Source organism: Artemia sp. Qi Xiang Cuo, chromosome 16 (genome assembly GCF_049724085.1).
Source record: "Artemia sp. Qi Xiang Cuo chromosome 16, ASM4972408v1, whole genome shotgun sequence".
Lineage (NCBI taxonomy): Eukaryota > Metazoa > Arthropoda > Branchiopoda > Anostraca > Artemiidae > Artemia > Artemia sp. Qi Xiang Cuo.
Genome location: NC_142809.1, coordinates 36,684,663 through 36,705,299, shown reverse-complemented (window position 1 = coordinate 36,705,299; position 20,637 = coordinate 36,684,663). Strand labels below are relative to the sequence as shown.

General features: G+C 36.7%; 1 protein-coding gene across 5 annotated transcripts in view; it reads right to left on the bottom strand.

Moving 5' to 3' along the window:
• Nucleotides 1-20,637, bottom strand: part of LOC148942856 (uncharacterized) — a 117,261-nt gene that overhangs the window by 41,015 nt on the left and 55,609 nt on the right. For 3 of the 5 annotated variants that reach the window (XM_089102145.1, XM_089102147.1, XM_089102148.1), the window contains 2 exons: nt 2,885-2,968; nt 1,029-1,186 (listed from right to left, as the gene is read on the bottom strand). In XM_089102145.1, the coding sequence (XP_088958271.1) occupies nt 1,029-1,186; nt 2,885-2,968 (242 nt within the window). Of the gene's footprint in view, nt 1-1,028; nt 1,187-2,884; nt 2,969-4,378; nt 4,410-5,899; nt 6,035-20,637 lie in introns of those variants that run through there. The other 2 variants (XM_089102143.1, XM_089102146.1) reach the window with 2 other exon arrangements.

The following is a 20,637-nucleotide window of genomic DNA, read 5'->3' as shown; positions in this document are numbered from 1 at the left end:
TTTTTGGGGCATTAGACTCTTCTGACCCCCTTATTTTACAGTCGTAGAAACTAGTCACTAAGACAAAAAGGATTTAGAAGAACTTCGGAGATCTCTCATAATTTAGAGATGGTTTTCGAATTAGTAGGAGACAGGAATGTTATTATCGTACAGATTGATGTAAAACATTTTGACTGTAGCAGTTATTACTACACCAGCAAAATAAAATAAGTAAATCAGTTTCCGGATTCATAAAACAAGCAGCAGAGAAAATGACATAAAATAAGTTTTAAGAGTTTTATATATAATATAGCAATATTCTGGAGGAGATAATTGTGTGTCGGGTATACTTAAAAACAATAAATAACAAAACCCCTCAAAACTAAAAACAACTAAAACAGCCCCAGATCAATCTACTCCATTTCAGAGGGGCGGGGTCCAGACTCTTTTCCACCAACAATTTCTGATACTCCCCAAGATGCATGGAGTACAAGCAAAATCAATGAACACGTCGAAGTTAGAGTTCCCATTTTTCATATGGGAAGTTTGGGCTTAAGACTGATTGGTTAAAAATATCCACTAAGCATTACTCCACCTGAAGGTAATTATCCCAAGCTTCAGCGACACACAACAAGTCAAACCAAAATAAAATTTTGGTTTGGGTTAGTTAAGCTACATACTAGTGAAACTTTCATGTTCAAAATCTAGGGAATAACCGATAATTACCAATTTAAGAAGCTTTAGTTCAAAATAAACGTAAAAAATCTATTCTGCTTAGTTCATATTCAAATATATGTGAGAAAAAGTAAAAAAATTCAAAGCCTGCTGAAAACCACACACAAAATCAACCTGGGACTTCAAAAATCCTATACAGGGCCGAAATCAATAAAATTAAAACAGAACTTTTCCCATGATTATGGTCATTTGACACTAACTGAGGATTTTTTCGATATTGTTACCTTCAAAATTGTAACAGACAATTTATTGGATTACAAATCTAAATTTTAACAAAATATAATAAGAGTAAATAAAAGGAATCAATGATTTACCCAGGCAAGCATTCTCCACAGTCCTTAGGTGACTTTGAACAAAGCCTAGGTAAGTCCTTCAATGATTGTCTCTTGTAATATTTGCAGTCATAGCAATTAACACATTTTCCTAAGTTTGAGCAAAACTGCCCTCCTAGGCAATCATCATCTCGGGAGCACTAAAAAAGATAATTTGTCTTAAAATGAGACAGAAAAAAAAGGAATTTTTGCTATGCGAAAAAAGACAAATAGAAAAATAGAGGTATGTAAAGTAAAATAAAAATATATACAACCTGCAGAATTGGATACTCAACGCCAAAATATCTATAACCTTATAATTCTAGCTCTGTGTCTTAACTTTCTAGTAATTATGCCATTTAGGAGTGCTTTGGGACTGGAATAGACCACAATGTCAAAACAGCCTTTAATTCTGGAATTCACAGTCGGATTTCAGCTGAGATGCGTCAACAAGGTGCGTACTAGTCTATTGTTCTGTCACTGCGTTATACATTATCCCACATGGACTTTGATACGTGGGTCTTCATTAGGACAAACCAATTTCAGTCTCTGTAGCTCAAATGCTATCTGGCGCAATTTTATGATATGTTATATATGGAGTAGACCAAATAAAGTCATATTATTGGACACTCTGTGGACCCATTGAAGAAGAATTACTAGTTTTTGGGCCCGAAAAATTTGCTAATGTCATTATTCAGGTCGGTACCAATGTAAGCCTTGCTTCAGTTTCGCTAATCCACCCTGTTCTCCTGTTGTGTGTCTCTATTAAATCTACAAGAATACTCATTATTAGTACTCTGAAGGTGAAGCTGAGGTAAACCTATGGATTAATTGCTAAGGTCAATTTTCTCCACTACTGAAAGCCAGCAATTCCGTTCCGTTTTCTTTTGATTTTGCAAATATTTCTTACAGATTCCAACATGGACTGGAAATATTAGGTCTCTGGGAGGTTTGATGTTTTTGAAATTATTGAAAAGATGAAAAAAATTTCCATCTCTTTTTGTAATCGATCTAATAATATTGTAAATTTTCCTTCGAGTAGGATAAACTTAGCTATTTTGTGTATGTTAAAATATATTTTTCGGCTTTCAATTTTAGCTTAGCAAGTGAATGCTCTTAAAGGTTTGGATGCCAGTTGTTATTGCATTTTCTTTTCTTATTATTTTTTTGTTAAGTGTGTTTCTTTTTTTCTGTTTTTCCGTAGCGTATTCTCCTAGCGTACATTTTCTTTTGTATGTACAGACAGAACTTGTAAATTATTATTATTATTCCAATATGGAATAGAAACACCTATGTGTATTCGCAGTTTCCTGTTTTTGAAACTAGAAAATTGACGGAACCGATCTATTTTTGTAACAGATTCGATAAAATTGCTGATTTCGCTTGTAGAGTAAGTTCAAGTTAATGTGACTTATATGTGTATAAATAAAATTTTCTGTTTCCAAGTGAGTATCAGTAGTTATTGTTTTTTTTGTGAAGATTCTATTTTTCTCTAATTTACTCCTCTAGTGTGCATTTTTTCTTGTATAAACACAGGGAATGAATAATTTATTACTGCTATCATTAAACGACTAAAGTACTTTTAGACAAATTTTCCCCGCTTGAATCATACACACAAAAAAAAAATCTTCCCACGGGTAGTTATAGAATACTATATTTGTTTTTCCTTAAAATCCCAGCTAATTCTGATTAGCCTGTTCGTTTTGTACAGGACAACCTACTTTAGTACATTTATCAATTTTTTAAAATCCTGTTCTTGCTTTTCTTTTTTTTTCTTATAGAATGAACCGCACTGGCAAGTTAACTACGCACTTATTACAAACCAAACTTATTAATTTCAAGTGATGGTGACTACTTACCGATTTCAACTCATCGTCTTCATAGAAATCGTCAGCCATTGTTAAAGAGGTCAATATAGCTAGCAATAGAAGTGTTCTTTTCATCTAAAATAAGAAAGTACACAAATTAACCTTTCAACTTACAACTAAAGTAGTCAAGGCATTAAACTCAAATTGGAAAAATGAAGGAAAACTTATTTACAAACATAACCAAGCTACACAAAAACGATAAATATATAGTATATAAAACTGAAGTAGCTTTGAAACCTTTTTTTCAGAGACAACGCTATAGCGTTGCCTATAGTAAAGGCCATACGGCTCCAATGTTTTATTTTTTATTTATTATTATTATTTTTTTCCCAGAGGCACTTTATATGGAAGGGGTTGTCACAAAAACTTCACATAGGACTCATTCGATTAGAAGTCAAGAGTTCTAGTACTACTTTGGAGAATCAAAGTGATTAGAAGGCGAATAACACCCTATTAATAACCCTCATTTCATCAGACACGTCCCATCTATATTTTCAGATAACGATTTTGTTCTACATAGTTGATTCCAAACAGAAATTATGTTTGTGAGGAGCAAACTCCCCCACAGCCCTCAGGGCGAGGGTTGTAAGTTATACCCTGGGGGCATATAAGCTTTTTATAGAAAGCTTTGTCGTAGAAACTTCAATATAGGCTCATTCGATAGGAAATTCAAAGGCCTATTGTCCTTTTTAATAGTCGGAAGTGATTGAAGGGAAACTAACCCCCTCTCACGCCCACCTTTTTCCCAAACAAATCCAATCAAAATATTGAGATAGCCATTTTGTTCAATGTGGTTCAAAATTCTGAAAATTAGGTCTTTGAGGATGACAGCCCCCCCCCCCACAGCCCTCAGGGCAAGTGTTGTAAGGTATTCCTTGGGATAATATTAGGTCTTTATAGAAAGCTTTGTCTTAAGAAACCTGAACAAGAGCTTATTCGACTGGAAATGGAAAGGACTAGTGTCCTTAGTAATAGTCGAAAGTGATTGGGAGGCAACTAACACCCCTTCCACGCCCACGATTTCCCCAAAAACATCCAGTCCAAATTTTGAGATAGCTATTTTTTTCAACGTAGTTGAAAGTTCTGGAAATTATATATTTGAGCATGAAACCCCCCCCCCCCCCCGCCAAGGTCTTCAGGACAAGGGTTATAAGTTATATGGGGCATATATGGTTCTTATGGAAGGAATGCTCGTACTCGTATAAACTTCAGAGAGGGCTCATTTGATTTGAAAGTTCTAGTTCACTTTTTAAGCGTCAAAAGATATTGGAGGGTAACCAGCCCCCCCCCCCCCCGCACGCCCTTTTTTCCCAAATGTATCTGATGAAAATTTTGAGATAGCTATTTTGTTAAAAATAGTTCAAAGATCATAGAACAAAAACTCCGGTGTCGACACAACCCCCAAGGGCCCGGGGGAAGGCGTTGTAAGTTATGCCCTGGGGGTATATGTGGTTCTTATGGAAGGGATGCTCATCCCGTACTTACTGTCATTCTTCTCTACACAACAGCTTTGAATTAATGCCAAACTTCAACTGATTGCAATAGAACAATTGCATAGAGGTTTTATACTACGTTGAATTTCCTGCATCAAAACCTCCTTGCACGCGCAGGCGCAAAGGATAATTTAGCTATTTCATGTTCATACCTGTAAATTTCTGAGAGAAGCACCTCAAAAATTTGTGGCAATAAAACTCAAGGATGGGTTAGGGTGATATTTTAGTATAATAGGGGTGTTAATAGCTTCGTTTTTTTGTATAGAAAGCATCCAAAAAAAGCGGAGGTACTTATGTACTAGCCAGAAAACACGCAAGAAGTGAAGTTTGGTTAATGCTAATGAAATAAAACAAAATAGGATGAAAATATAATAGCTTAGAAACAAATTTGGGGTATATATTTGCAGATTAGGGGGGTGGGGTAAAGCATAGCATATATTACATACGTAGCCTAACCTAGGTACCTTTTTTGTACCCCTCCAACCCAAACAACCAAAATTTAAATACTGTGTACAATCCTTTTATGCGGGCCTCTCGGCTTAATCACTATAGACTAGGCAATGATAAAATCCATTTTTGACGTCTTAACTGTTATAGAGCAGGTAGCGATAGCAAGGGTTCCATTGTGTAGGCGATACTGAACTGTGGTTTTTGGGGGTCTGGGGGGGGGAAAAGGTTCCTAGCTTAGACTAGTTTAGGTTACATATTTGATATATGCTGTACTTTACCCCCCTGATGTGCATATTTATATCCCAAATTTGTTTATAAACTATTATATATTCATCCTATTTTATTTTATTTCATTAGCATTAACCAAACTTGACTTTTTAGAGACATAAGTATCAAAGAGGACTACGGGAGAGGATCCAAATTTTCCTAACCAAGATTTTGGAAAAAATTAAATTCTTGAAAAAATATTCCATCACCTGTTATCCGAAGTTGGATTATGGATGAATCCTCAATTGGTTTCATAAAATTGCTACAAATAAAAGAGCCCATTCTACAGTGGTTTAGGATCAATTGTTAATGTAAAAAATTGCTAGGGCGACGAGAACTCAATTTAAAAGGTATAATGACAAATGAGCTATTGGCGTAGAGTACGTCCTTTTTGCGAGCATGCTAATTTTTGAATCTAAAAAATTATATCTGTCCTGATTTTAAGGTCCAAACTCGAAGTGGATTTTAAGGGACGACATCATAATTGCAAAGTATTGGCTAGAGAGATTATTCGTTTATAAGACTCTGAAAGATTTCGAAATTTAATTTGGTGGGGTGGGCTCAGCTAGCCAAAGGAGCATCTTGGTGATGACCTTTAAGCTACCCCTCCTTTACCTTCGAACCTACTAAAGTAAGTATGTGTTAATACTCCTGTTAGAAAGAGTTTGTTTATGCGAAGACTAGAACGGTCTGAAAGACTTAGAAACTTTGTCAACTACATCCATTGACACACGACTGTTTGAATCAAAATGCAACGATTTGTGAACAGCATAATCTGTTATAATTTTATACTTACTTTGCTGTACATTCGCTTGGAAAACTTCACCGTTTTCAAAAAGAAGTAGAGTTGTTTAATTCCAAGAAGAATATATCTCATCCTTTCAGTTTCTAATTTAGTACTAAGATAAAAGTACTAAGAGATACGGTAAGCTCCTTCTTATATCTTGCAATAAATTCCGTGAAATAAATTTTAATAACAGAAAATGATAAAGAAATTAAGACTTCGCACTGTAAACAACGATGGTACGATGGCTTGATCAGGGATCAAAGTTGAAAGTTATGTCCTTCTTAATTACTTTTATTATTTATTGTAATTTCTGTTCGTTTTGGGTTTCATTTATTTATCGATGCTGATTTGTGGTAGTTTCCCGCTTGGTAGATTATTTGATTTTATTTTTGCTCATTTTTGGTTTAATGGAGTTCTTTACTTTTTTAGAAAATCTTATTTTGTGGAAAAAGTTTTTTTTTAATTAATTTCTCTTCATTTTATATTGACATAGTCTTTTCAGGGAAAAACAAAATAATACTTTAAATCTTTTCGTTTTTTAATACTTTATAGAATGGCCTGCTATTTGTATGCTGGAGAAAATTTTTCACCTATTTTTTAACACCATACAACCTTTTAAAAATCTGGACACATATAGTAGTGTTTATTTAGTTTCATACCTCCTCTAGTTGACCTAAAATAGAAAACTTGATACCATTCGCAAAAAAAATCTGTTTACTATCTTTGATGGCTTGGATACACTTACGCTATTTTGATTTGGTTAAATTTTAAGAACAGAAGTAGCCCCGAAAGTTATACTCTCAGTTGTTCTTGGGATACTGGTGAGATGCCTTATTGGGAATTAGCTTAACACAGTGCATTCTGATTTAATCTTAAGGCAAAATTTAGTTTTTAAACATAATGGGCAAATGGGAGAGTGGGCGTGGGAGGGGGATTAGTTGCCCTCCAATCACTTTCAACTATTAAAAAGGACACTAGCCCTTTCTATTTTCAATTGAATGAGCCCTTTTCGAAGTTTCTATAACAATTCCTTCGATACGATGTGCCCTGGTCTAAACAAAAAAGAAAAACACATTGTACCTACATCACTCTTTCCTATAAAAATATCAAGCCTTTCAATCACTTTCGACAGTTAAAAAAGGCACTAGCCCTTTCAATTTCCAATCGAATGAGCCCTTTTGAAGTTTCTACGACAACAATTTCTATAAAAACCTTATATGATCCCAGGGCATAACTTACAACTCTTGCCCTGAGGGCTGGAGGGGGGGGGGTCTCATCTTCAAAGATGTAATTTCCGAAACTTTCAACTAAATTGAACAAAATTGCTATCTGAAAATTTTGATTGGATGTGTTTGGGGAAATGATGGGCGTCAGAGGGAGGTTAGTTGCCCTCCAATCACTTCCGACTATTAAAAAGGGCACTAGCCCTTTCAATTTCCAATCGAATGAGCAATTTTTGAAGTTTCTACGACTACACTTTCTATAAAAACCTTACATGCTTCCAGGGCATAACTTACAACCCTTGCCCTGATGGCTGTGAGGGGGTTGTCATCCTCAAAGACCTAATTTCAAAAACTGTCTACTACGTTGAACAAAATGGCTATCTCAAAATTTTGAGTGAGTGTGTTTGGGGAAATGGTGGGCTTGAGAGGGGCGTCAGTTGCTCTACAATCACTTTCAACTATTAAAAAGGCAATAGCCCTTTCAATTTCCAATCGAATGAGCCCTTTTTAAAGTTTCTACGAAAACACTTTCAATAAGAACCTTATATGCCCCCAGGGCATAGCTTACAACCCTTGCCCTTAGAGCTGGGGTGGTTGTTATCCTCAAGGACTTAATTTCCAGAACTTTCAACTACGTTGAACAAAATGGCTATCTGAAATTTTTGATTGTATGTGTTTTGGGAAATGGTGGGCGTGAGAGGGGGGTTAGTTGCCTTCCAATCACTTTCGACTATTAAAAAGGGCACTAGCCCTTTCAATTTCCAATCGAATGATCCCTTTTTTAAGTTTCTACGACAAACTTTCTATAAAAACCTTATATGCCCCACCGGCATACCCTTTCCCTGAAAGGGTATGCCGAACCTTTCCCTGAAAGGGTAACTTACAACCCTTTCCCTGATGGTTGTGAAGGGGTTGTCATCCTCAAAGACCGAATTTCCAGAACTTTCAACTACGTTGAACAACATGGCTATTTCAAAAATTTTATTGGATGTGTTTGGGGAAAAGGTGGGCGTGAGAAGGGGGTTAGTTGCCCTCCAATCACTTTGGACTATTAAAAACGGCACCAGCCCTTTCAATTTCCAACTGAATGAGCCCTTTTTTATGTTTCTACGACAGCGCTTTCTATAAAAACCGCATATGCCCCCAGGGCATAACCTACAGCCCTCGCCATAAAGGCTGTGTGGGGATTGCCGTTCTCAACGATACATTTTCTGGACCTTTCAAATACGTCAAATAAAAGTGGCCATCTCAAAATTTTGATTGGATGTGTTTGGGGAAATGGTGGGCGTCAGAGGGGGGTCAGTTACCCTCCAATCACTTTCGTTTAACGTTAGTTGCCCTTCAATCGCTTTCGACTATTAAAAAGGGCACTAGCCCATTTAATTTCCAATCGAATGACCCCTTTTTGAAGTTTCTAAGACAACGCTTTCTATAAAAGAAAACCTTATATGCCCCCAGAGCATAACTTACAACCCTTGCCCTGAGGGCTGTGGGGGGAGTTTCATCCTCAAAAACATAATTTCTGGACTTTTTAACTACTTCGAACAAAATGGCTATCTCAAAATTTTGATTGGATGTGTTTGGGGAAATGGTGGGCGTGAGAGGGGTGTTAGTTATTCTCCAATCACTTTCGACTATTAAAAAGGACACTAGCCCTTTGAATTTTCCATCGCATGAGCCCTTTTTCAAGTTTTTACGACAACTCTTTCTGTAAGAACCTTATATGCCCCCAGGGCATAACTTACAACCCTTGCCCTGAAGACTGTGGGGGGCCTGTCCAGCTCAAGGATATAATTTCCGGACCTTTCAACTGCGTTGAACAAGGTGGCTATCTCAAAATTTTGACTGGGTGTGTTTAGGGAAATGGTGGGCGTTGAAGGGGTGTTAGTTGCTCTACAATCACTTTCGAATATTAAAAAGGGCACTAGCCATTTCAATTTCCAATCGAATGAGCCCTTTTTGAAGTTTCTACGACAACACTTTATATAAAAACCTTATATGCCTCCAGGGCATGACTTACGACCCTTGCCCTGAGGGCTCTAAGGGGGTTATCATCCTCAAAGATCTAAGTTCCAAAACTTTCAACTACTTTGAACAAAATGGCTATCTCAAAATTTTGATTGAGTGTGTTTGGGGAAATTGTGGGCGTGAGAGGGGCGTCAGTTGCTCTCCAATCACTTTCAACTATTAAAAAAGGCACTAGCCCTTTCAATTTCCAATCGAATGAGCCCTTTTGAAGTTTCTACGACAACGCTTTTTATAAAAACCTTATATGCTCCCAGGGCATAACCTACAACCCTTGCCATGAGGGCTGGGGGGGGGGTCTAATCCTCAAAGACTTAATGTCCAGAACTTTCAACTACGTTGAACAAAATGGCTATCTGAAATTTTTGATTGTAGGTTTTTTGGGAAATGGTGGGCGTGAAAGGGGGGTTAGTTGCCTTCCAATCACTTTCGACTATTAAAAAGGGCACTAGCCCTTTCAATTTCCAATCGAATGAACCCTTTTTTAAGTTTCTACGACAAACTTTCTATAAAAACCTTATATGCCCCACCGGCATACCCTTTCCCTGAAAGGGTATGCCGAACCTTTCCCTGAAAGGGTAACTTACAACCCTTTCCCTGATGGTTGTGAAGGGGTTGTCATCCTCAAAGACCTAATTTCCAGAGCTTTCAACTACGTTGAACAAAATGGCTATCTCAAAATTTTTATTGACGGTGTTTGGGAAAATAGTGGGCGTGAGAGGGGGGGTACTTGCCCTCCAATCACGTTGGACTATTAACAAAAGCACTAACCCTTTCAATTTCAAACTGAATGAGCCCTTTTTGAAGTTTCTATGACAGCGCTTTCAATAAAAACCGCTAATGCCCCCCGGGAATAACCTACAGCCCTCGGCAAAAAGGCTGTGTGGGGATTGCTGTTCTCAACGACACATTTTCTGGACCTTTCATATACGTCAAATAAAAGTGGGCCTTACAAAATTTTGATTGGAGGTATTTTAGGAAATGGTGGGCGTCAGAGGGGGGTCAGTTACCCTCCAATCACTTTCGTTTAACGTTAGTTGCCCTTCAATCGCTTTCGACTATTAAAAAGGGCACTAGCCCATTTAATTTCCAATCGAATGAGCCGTTTTTAAAGTTTCTACGACAACGTCTTCTATAAAAAAAACCATACATACCCCGAGGGCATAACATACAACCCTGGAACTAAGGGCTGTGGAGTGAGTGTTATCCTGAAGAATATAATTTCCGGGCTTGTCAACTTCCATACGTTAAATAAGATGGCTACTGATATATCAAAATTTTGACTGAATGTATTTTGGATAATGGCGGGTGTGAGAGGGGGGTTAGCTGTCCTCAAATCACTTTCAACTATTAAAAAGGACACTAGCCCTTTGAATTTTCCATCGCATGAGCCCTTTTTCAAGTTTTTACGACAACTCTTTCTGTAAGAACCTTTTATACCCCCAGGGCATAACTTACAACCCTTGCCCTGAAGACTGTGGGGGGAGTGTCCAGCTCAAGGATATAATTTCCGTACCTTTCAACTACGTTGAACAAAATGACTATCTCAATATTTTGACTGGATGTGTTTGGGGAAATGGTGGGCATAGAAGGGGTGTTAGTTGCCCTACAATCACTTTTGACTATTAAAAAGGCCACTAGCCATTTCAAATTCGAATCAAGTGAGCTCTTTTTAAAGTCTGTACAACAACGCGTTATATAAAAACCTTATATGCCTCCAGGGCATAACTTACAACCCTTGCCCTGAGGGCTGTGAGGGGGTTGTCATCCTCGGAGACCTAGTTTCGGGACCTTTCAACTCAGTAACCAAAATGGCTGTCTCAAAATTCTGATTGAATGTGTTTGGGGAAAAGGCGGGCGTGGAAGGGGTGTTAGTTGCCCTTCAATCACTTTCGACTATTAAAAATGAGCCATTTTGAAGTTTCTACGACAACGCTGTCTATAAAAATCTTATATGACCCCAGGGCACTACTTACAACCTTTGCCCTGAGGGTTGTGGGGGAGTGTCCTCCTCAAAAAGATAATTTCTATGTGGAAATCAACTACGCTGAACAAAATGGCTATCTCAAAATTTTGATCGGATGTGTTTGGGGAAATAGTGGGCTTGGAAGGAGCGTTAGTCTCCTTCCAATCACTTTCGACTATTAAAAAGGGCACTAGCCATTCAATTTCCAATCGAATGAGCCCTTTTCAAAGTTCCTACGACAACTCCTTCGATACGCAGTGCCCTGGTCTAAAAGGGAAAAAAAATAATAAATAATACATTGTTCCAACATCATTCTTTACTTCGGCAGCGCGATTGCGCTGCCTATGATATTGCAGATAATTTGAAAACTCTTGCGTAGGCCTATATGCCTTCTTTGAATTTATTCAGGTACGCCTATGTCGTCTCCAGAGCATACTGTGGAGAAACTCAGGGAATCTTTGTCTAGCGAGTAACCAGTAAGACATCCTAGATAATCTGAAAACCAAGACCAAACATAGCCGCCTTTTCTATTAGAACCTATCTGTGAATGCTGCGTAACTTAAACATTTCAGGGTCAATGTCTTTGGGTTATGGGGGTTGATGCTGACCCTACGACATACTTATTAGACCTTCTGGCGTTTTTGAACAGAATGATTGCATCAAAATTTTTGTCGGAAGTCAGGGGCCTTACAGTCCTCCCACGACAAAATATTTATCCCTTTCACCTAGAGACCAATTCCTGAAAGGTTCGAGCAAATTGAACTCCTAATAACACACAGTAACCCTTTTCCATTACAAGTCTCATGAGTGAATACTTGTTAATTTGCATTACTTACGGCCCTTGCCACAGGGGCTATGGGAATCATTCCATCCTTGGATGTGGGACCTTTTGACTATTTTGAACAAAATGGATATCTTAAATAAGCCCCCTCCAAAGTTTTGATGACACCAGAAATGGCCAGGGAAAAAGTATTTTGGCCCTTCCTTTGTTTTATTGTAGGGAAGCAGTTTTTTCTTTTCAATTTTTTTTTCCTGCATTGAGGTTTCCTTGGACCGAGGATATCAGTTTATAAAGACACGAGTTATATGGATAAAAAAATTTCACTTCTAAACAGTTTCCAACATGCTTCCTTACCACGCAGCAGCTGGTCACACAACTACACGAAGTAGGCGAGACTGTACCTGCAGCAGATGAACAGACTTGAACATACAAGTCCAACACTTTTCAAGTCTGTCAAAAAAGGCTTGCGCGTTGTGAGAAGATCGGACCGATTTTGGCCCGGTTTATCTACAGATTTGGTCATAGAACAAAAATTGATGAGAAATCTGAAAATGGCAACCGGATTGGCTAGAGGTAGATGAATGACGGAAGTATGGAGACTTCAGTGGGTAATAGGAAGCGCAGCATGTGCTCAGGTCAATCTTTTGATGCAAGATTTGACGGATGTTTCGTATCAGACAAGCAACCAGCATAAAGAATATGATCTTTCAAGGCAGCAGAGGGACTGCAAATACACACAAATAATTATTGACTTTGTCGAGCAGTCGTCTCCTTTCGAGGGTGATCCACTATTGCTTTGAAGCCATGATACTGGCATGACTGCTGCAGACAACATGAACGCCGAAAAAGCAGTGGAAGTTCTACTTCAGCAGCAGAGAAATTTCACTGTGTCCGAACCTATCTTCAAGTATAAGATTGGATCGGGCTTCACAGCACTTTTCTCTGCATTAGCAATTGAGTTATGGGACAGAGGGAAGGGGGAATACAATAGGTATAGTTCTAGAGTGTGGTCACTCCAAAAACAGAAAATTTTCTAGATGTTTTCCAGAGAAATTGTCTATGGGTTGTCTAAGGTACCCGACTGACTGACCGTATCTCAAACAGTAAGTTGTACGGAAAATATGAGTCAATACCACTTTCTAGGACTATAAGGAGAGAAAGGTTGAGATGGCTAGGACACGGTCTGCGGATGAAGTATGACAGATTGCCCAATATCGGCCTTGTCAGGCAACCATCTAGTGCCAGGAAAAAGGCAGGTCATCCCCAAAAGGTGTGAGAGGATGTCCAACGTCTACACTTTCGTCCATTCCCAAGATCTAACTCCTACCTCAGCAGCAGTGAAATTTCACTATTTCCGAGCCTATCTTCAAGTACAAGATTGGATCAGGCTTCAGAGCACTACCCTTGATCCTAAGAATTGGAGACGGAAACTCTAGAACAACTCATATCCTGTGATAGTGACGGGTGTAGCTGTCATCGAAATGGCAACGAATGCAACATTGCTTGCAAATCTTAGTTGTGAGAAATTGCTTATTGGATTCTAAGAATTTGGGCTGGTCCCGTTTAGGGTGTAGGGTGGGAGGTAAATTAATGTGGACACGACTTTTTATCTGCATTAGTAGTACAATTTGTTTCGGCGTGGATTCAACTTCGCGTAATGTTGTTCTCAGACCCTTATCGATAATTCATTGGGAGAGGGGAGGGGGGAACAGAACAGGTATAGTTCTGGAGTGTGGCCACTCAAAAAACGAAGAATTCGCTAGATGTTTTCCAGAGAAATTGCTTATGGGTTGTCTAAGGTACCCGACTGACTGACCATATCTCACACAGTAAGTTGCGCAAAATATGAGTCAATCCCACTTTCTAGTACTATAATGAGAGAAAGGTTGAGATGACTAGGACACGTTCTGGGGATGAAGTATGACAGATTGCCCCATATCGTCCTTGTCGGGCCGCCGTCTAGGGCCAAAAAAAAGGTCATCCCCGAAAGGTGTAAGAGGATGTCGTAAGCAAAGATTTAAGAGAAATGGGAATTTCTTGGGAGGGTTTAAAGAGGGAGGCGTCGATTGGATCGGGATCGGATTGGATCGGATCCTTAACCGCATTATTCTCGTACATAGCACTAACCACTTTAATGTATTTGGTATACCATACAAGGATAAGACCTTTGCTAAAGCTCTTCTATCAATAGAATCGAACGCTTGCTCATAATCTATCAAACTGAGGACCAAAGGTGTTTGACAACTAAGGCACTTCTCAATTATTAACCTAAGAGTAAAATTTGTCCGTACCTCTGTACAAATTTTGTTGTCCATCAGTCTCATCTTAACCCAAGGTCTTTTCATATAAGTATCAAGCTGATCAGGAACACAAGTTTTTGCTTATTTCTTGGACCTCCTATTCAAAGAGTGCGATTCTTTTTGCCCAAATAACGATCAATGATAGTTTCAAAACAACCGGACAATCAAAATCAGGCAGCCCCCCCCCCTCATAATAGAACCAATTTATAAGCATTTGGCAGTTGGCATAATTTACAGCTCTCTTCCTAGAGGGTGGTGGGTCAGACGATCGCGAAGATATATGCTAGATACTAGAGAAAGCCATAAGATGCCCATTGCCGTCTAATTACTATAGACCCTTAAAAAGGACATTTGAAGTTCGTTAAAAAAAAAGAGTCCCACCAAATTTTACCCCCCCCCCCCCTATTCATTTAAAAGAGATTGAAGACAAGCGACTCGTCGTTAATGGAATGCTTAAGCTTGCCACTATTTAAGATAAATGCAACTCCCATTTTTGTTGCTCTGAAAGCGCTTTGAAACTGATTCAGCTTCGAAAAGTTAGCCTAAGTGGTAAAATTACCTTAACAACAATTTGAACAACAATTTCAAGGCAAAACAGCAATGGGCTGTTTTGCTGTTTTGCAAAAACAGCCCACTAATGGTAAAAGTAAACACAGCATGATAGAAAATGACCATGAAAAATGCGAGGTACAGCTCTACCAAGCCTGATGGCATATGTGGCACTTCGAAATACAACCAGGTGGCGGAAAGTGGGTGACCCCTCGATCTTACCATAGAATTTTGTATATAACTTAGAAATAATTATCAGGGTAACCCGAGGCTTGAAGTACATGTGCCTTCTTCTAGCCCTTCTTTTTAACCAACCATTATGCCTTTTTTGCTAGTTATTAATGAACCCAGCTGTAGCAACAAGGCAATTACTTAGCAATATATTACAGTGCAGGGCAAGCTTGTGGGAGCCCCCCAAAACATGACACTAGTACGAAAAATGTACGAGACACTGGAAAAAAACACAAAAAACCCTAGTATTTCATTCCAGGGCCTCCAGGCACGAGAGTAGGAAAGCCTATTGAGGTTACTGGGCGAACACCGTGCTGCCATCTACAATTTAGTCTAACGCTGACAGTACATAATTTACGCATGTTTTATGGTTTTTGTCACTGAGAATGGAAAAAAGATTTTTTCTCACTTGAAAAAACATGGTTTTTCTCAATTTGATCGATGTTTCTTGGATGTCTACAGCAATTTATGTATGTTTTATGGTTTTTGTCACTGAGAATGAATGAAACAGGATTTTTCTCACTTTGATGTATTTTCATGGTTTATTGATTCTAACTGGTCAATGACACCTCTTTCAAGGTCAATTTGTTGTTTCCAAGTGCATAACTCGTGACAGTACATAATTTATGCATGTTTTTATGGTTTTTGTCACTGAGAATGAAAAACAGGATTTTTCTCACTTTGATATATTTTCATGGTTGATTTTGTTGTAATACATGATTGTGTAATGACTCCAGGGTGATGTTTGCACATGCGCATTAACGGGGGAGAGATGTATTAATCTAGGACAAGAGGGGGAAGTGGATTTCTGAGAAATTGATTTACATAATCGGTGGGGAGAGGATTTCCGAGAAATTGATTACATAAAAGAAGGGGACAGAATTTCTGAGAAACTGATTTGCATAATCGAGGGGAATTATTGATCTACGAAAGGGGAATTAGCAATGAGATCACTTGTTTCCTAGGAATTATAAAGGACTCTAAGGAGATAGACATTCTATTTTTAAATAAAGCTTCTCTGATCTTACGTGACAGAGATAAACTAGTATTCTATTTTTAAAAATGGCTTCTCCGATCTTTAGGTCAGTGATAAATTGATATTCTATCGAAACCATAATAGTGTAGCAGGGAACATTTTAGAGATGAAGAGATTAACGCGGGAAAGGGTTTCCTAGGAATTTCAAATGTGACAGCGCAGGGATGCCAAAACAAAAGGAACACGCAGAAATTACTTTTAGGGGATTATTTGGGCGAAACCGTTTGAGACATTTTAGAAGATGATTTGGGATAAAACTCTGTGGTCGTTATAATACACAAGTTCCATTTGAACAGTGTTGTGATGTCCACTAACCCAACCCCAAAGGGCCCCAATCCCCCCAACCCCAAAGGGCTCCATCCTCCCCAGACCCCCGGTCCCCTACCCCAACCCCAAAGCGCCCCAATTCCCCCAACCCCAATGGACCCCATTCTCCTGGACCCCCAAAGGGCCCCCGCCCCCCCCCCAGACCCCCGGGCCCCCAGGTGCCCCCAACGACCCCCCCTCCAGCCCCCAGGTCCCAAAATGCCCCCGGGCCCCCAAAGAGTTTAGTCAGAGTTGAAATTTAGATTAGTAATAGTTAAGAGTTTAGAGTTTTAGCTTAGTCTTAGCTTAGAGTTTTAGTTAGAGTTCTAGTTTAGTTTAGTTTTAGTTAAGAGTTTAGAGTTTTAGCTTAGTCTTAGCTTAGAATTTTAGTTAGAGTTCTACTTTAGCTTAGTTTTAGTTTATAGTTTTAGCTTGGAGTCTTAGCTTAGAGTTATTATGAAGTTCTAGTTTAGTTTAGTTAAGAGTTTAGAGTTTTTTAGCTTAGAGTCTTAACTTAGAGTTTTAGTTAGAGTTTAAGGTTAGTTTAGTTTTAGTTAAGAGTTTAGAGTTTTAGCCTAGAGTCTTAGCTTAGAGTCTTAGCTAAGATTTTTAGTTTGAGTTGAAGCTTAGTTTAGTTATAGTTAAGAGTTTGAAGTTATACCTTAGAGTCTTAGCTTAGAGTTTTAGTTAGAGTTATAGTTTAGTTTAGTTTTAGTTAAGAGTTTTACCTTAGAGTTTTAGTTAGAGTTGAAGTTTAGTTTAGTAATAGTTAAGAGTTTAGAGTTTTAACTTAGAGTCTCAGCTTAGAGTTTTAGTTAGAGTTCTAGTTTAGCTTAGAGTTTTTGTTGAAGTTCTAGTTTAGTTTAGTTTAGAGTTTTAGCTTAAAGTTTTAGTTTAGAGTCTTAGCTTAGAGTTTTTGTTGAAGTTCTAGTTTAGCTTAGTTTTAGTTAAGAGTTTAGTGTTTTAGCTTAGTCTTAACTTAGAGTTTTAGTTAGAGTTAAAGTTTAGTTTAGCAATAGTTAAGAGTTCAGGGTTTTACCTTAGAGTCTTAGCTTAGAGTTTTTGTTAGAGTTGAAGGTTAGTTTTAGTTAAGAATTTAGAGTTTTAGCTTAGAGTCTTAGCTTAGAGTTTTAGTTAAAGTTGTAGTTTAGTTAAGTTTTAGAAAAGAGTTTAGAGTTTTAGCCTAGAGTCTTAGCTTAGAGTTTTAGTTAGAGTTGAAGTTTAGTTTAGTAATAGTTAAGATTAGAGTTTTAGTTTAGAGTTTTAGCATAGAGTTTTAGTCAGAGTTCTAGTTTAGTTTAGTTTTAGTTAAGAGTTTAAAGTTTTACCTTAGAGTCTTAGCTTAGAGTTTAGTTAGAGTTCTTGTTTAGTTTAGTTGTAGTTAAGAGTTTAGTTTTAGCTTAGAGTTTAGTTAGAGTTGAAGTTTAGTTTAGTTTTACTTTATAGTTTTAGCTTAGAGTCTTAGCTTAGAGTTTTAGTAAGAGTTGAAGTTTAGTTAAAGTTAAGAGTTTTAGCCTAGAGTCATAGCTTAGAGTTTTAGTTAAAGTTGTAGTTTAGTTAAGATTTAGTTAAGGGTTTAGAGTTTTAGCCTAGAGTCTTAGCTTAGAGTTTTAGTTAGAGTTGAACTTTAGTTTAGTAATAGTTAAGATTAGAGTTTTAGTTTAGAGTTTTAGCTTAGTCTTAGCTTAGAGTTTTTGTTAGAGTTCTAGTTTAGTTTAGTTTTAGTTAAGAGTTTAGACTTTTACCTTAGAGTCTTAGCTTAGAGTTTAGTTAGAGTTCTTGTTTAGTTTAGTTATAGTTAAGAGTTTAAGAGTTTTAGCTTAGAGTTTTAGTTAGAGTTGAACTTTAGTTTATAGTTAAGAGTTTAGAGTTTTAGCCAAGAGTCATAGCTTAAAGTTTAAGTTAGAGTTCTAGTTTAGTTTTAGTTAAGAGTTTTAGCCTAGAGTCTTAGCTAAGAGTTTTTGTTAGAGCTCTAGTTTAGTTTAATTTTAGTTACGAGTTTAGAGTTCTAGCTTAGAGTTTTATTTAGAGTTGAAGTTTAGTTTAGTTATAGTTAAGAGTTGAGAGTTTTAGCCTAGTCTTAGCTTAGAGTTTAGTTAGAGTTGAAGTTTTTTTAGCTATACTTAAGAGTTTGGAGTTTTAGCTTAGAGTTTTAGTTAGAGTTAAAGTTTAGTTTAGTTACAGTTAAGGGTGTAGAGTTTTAGCTTAGAGTCTTAGCATAGAGTTTTTAGTTAGAGTTCTAGTTTAGCTTAGTTTTAGTTTATAGTTTTAGCTTGGAGTTTTAGCTTAGAGTTTAAGTTTAGTTTAGTTATAGTTAAAGAGTCTTAGCTTAGAGTTCTAGTTTAGTTTAGTTAAAGTTAAGAGTTCAGAGTTTTAGCTTAGAGTTTTAGTTAGAGTTCTAGTTTAGTTTAGTTTTAGTTTAGAGTTTTAGCTTAGAGTCTTAGCTTAGAGTTCTTGTTAGAGTTCTAGGTTAGTTTAGTTTTAGTTAAGAGTTTGGAGTTTTACATTAGAGTCTTAGCTTAGAGTTTTAGTTAGAGTTGAAGTTTAGTTTAGTTTTAGTAAGGTGTTTAGAGTTTTAGCGTAGTCTTAGCTTAGAGTTTTTATTAGAATTTTAGTTTAGTTTAGTTTTAGTTTGAAATTTTACCTTAGAGTCTAAGCTTAGAGTTTTAGTTAGAGTTGAAGTTTAGTTTAGTTATAGTTAAGAGTTTAGAGTTATAGCCTAGAGTCTTAGCTTAGAGGTTTAGTTAGAGTTGTAGTTTACTTTAGTTTTAGTCAGGAGTTTTAGCCTAGAGTTTTAGCTCAGAGTTTTAGTTAGAGTTGAAGTTTAGTTTAGTTATAGTTAAGAGTTTTAGATTAGAGTCTTAGCTTAGAGTTTTATTCAGAGTTCTATTCTAGTTTAGTTTTAGTTAACAGTTTGAAGTTTTACCATAAACTATTAACTTTGAGTTTTAGTTGTAGTTCTAGTATAGTTTAGTTATAATTAAGAGTTTGGAGTTTTAGCTTAGAATCTTAGCTTAAGATTTTACCCAAGGTTTTAGTTTAGTTTAGTAAGAGTTAAGAGTTTAAAATGTAGCGTAGAGTCTTAGCTTAGAGTTTTTGTTAGAGTTCTAGTTTAGTTTAACTTTAGTTTAGATTTTTAGTTTAGAGTTTTACTTTAGAATCTTAGCTTAGAGTTTTAGTTAGAGTTGAAGTTTAGTTATAATTAAGAATTTAGAGTTTTAGCTTAAAAGTTATAGCTTAGAGTTTTAGTTAAAGTTGTAGTTTAGTTAAGTTTTAGTTAAGGGTTTAGAGTTTTAAACTAGAGTCTTAGCTTAGAGTTTTAGTTAGAGTTGAAGTTTAGTTTAGTAATAGTTAAGATTAGAGTTTTAGGTTAGAGTTTTAGCTTAGAGTCTTAGCTTAGAGTTTTACTCAGAGTTCTAGTTTAGTTTAGTTTTAGTTAAGAGTTTAAAGTTTTACCTTATAGTCTTAGCTTAGAGTTTAGTTAGAGTTGAAGTTTAGTTTAGTTATAGTTAAGATTAGAGTTTTAGTTTAGAGTTTTAGCTTAGTCTTAGCTTAGAGTTTGAGTCAGAGTTCTAGTTTAGTTTTAGTTAAGAGTTTAAAGTTTTACCTTAGAGTCTTAGCTTAGAGTTTAGTTAGAGTTCTAGTTAAGTTTAGTTGCAGTTAAGAGTTTAGAGTTTCAGCTTAGAGTTTAGTTAGAGTTGAAGTTTAGTTTTACTTTATAGTTTTAGTCTAGAGTCTTAGCTTAGAGTTTAAGTAAGAGTTCTAGTTTAGTTTAGTTTTAGTTAAGAGTTTAGAGTTTTAGCCTAGAGTCATAGCTTAGAGTTTTATTTAAAGCTGTAGTTTAGTTAAGTTTTAGTTAAGAGTTTAGAGTTTTAGCCTAGAGTCTTAGCTTAGAGTTTTAGTTAGAGTTCTAGCTTAGTTTAGCTTTAGCTAAGAGTTTAAAGTTTTACCTTAGAGTCTTAGCTTAGAGTTTTAGTCAGAGTTCTAGTTTAGTTTAGTTAAGAGTTTATAGTTTTACCTTAGAGTCTTAGCTTGGAGTTTAGTTAGAGTTCTTGTTTAGTTTAGTTGTAGTTAAGAGTTTAGAGTTTTAGCTTATAGTTTAGTTAGAGTTGAAGTTTAGTTTAGATTTACTTTATAGTTTTAGTTAGAGTTGAAGTTTAGTTATAGTTAAGAGTTTTAAGTTTTAGCCTAGAGTCTTAGCTTAGAGTTTAAGTTAGAGTTCTAGTTTAGTTTAGATTTAGTTAAGAGTTTAGAGTTTTACACTAGAGTCTTAGCTTAGAGTTTTTGTTAAAGTTCTAGTTTAGTTTAAGTTAAGAGTTTAGAGCTTTAG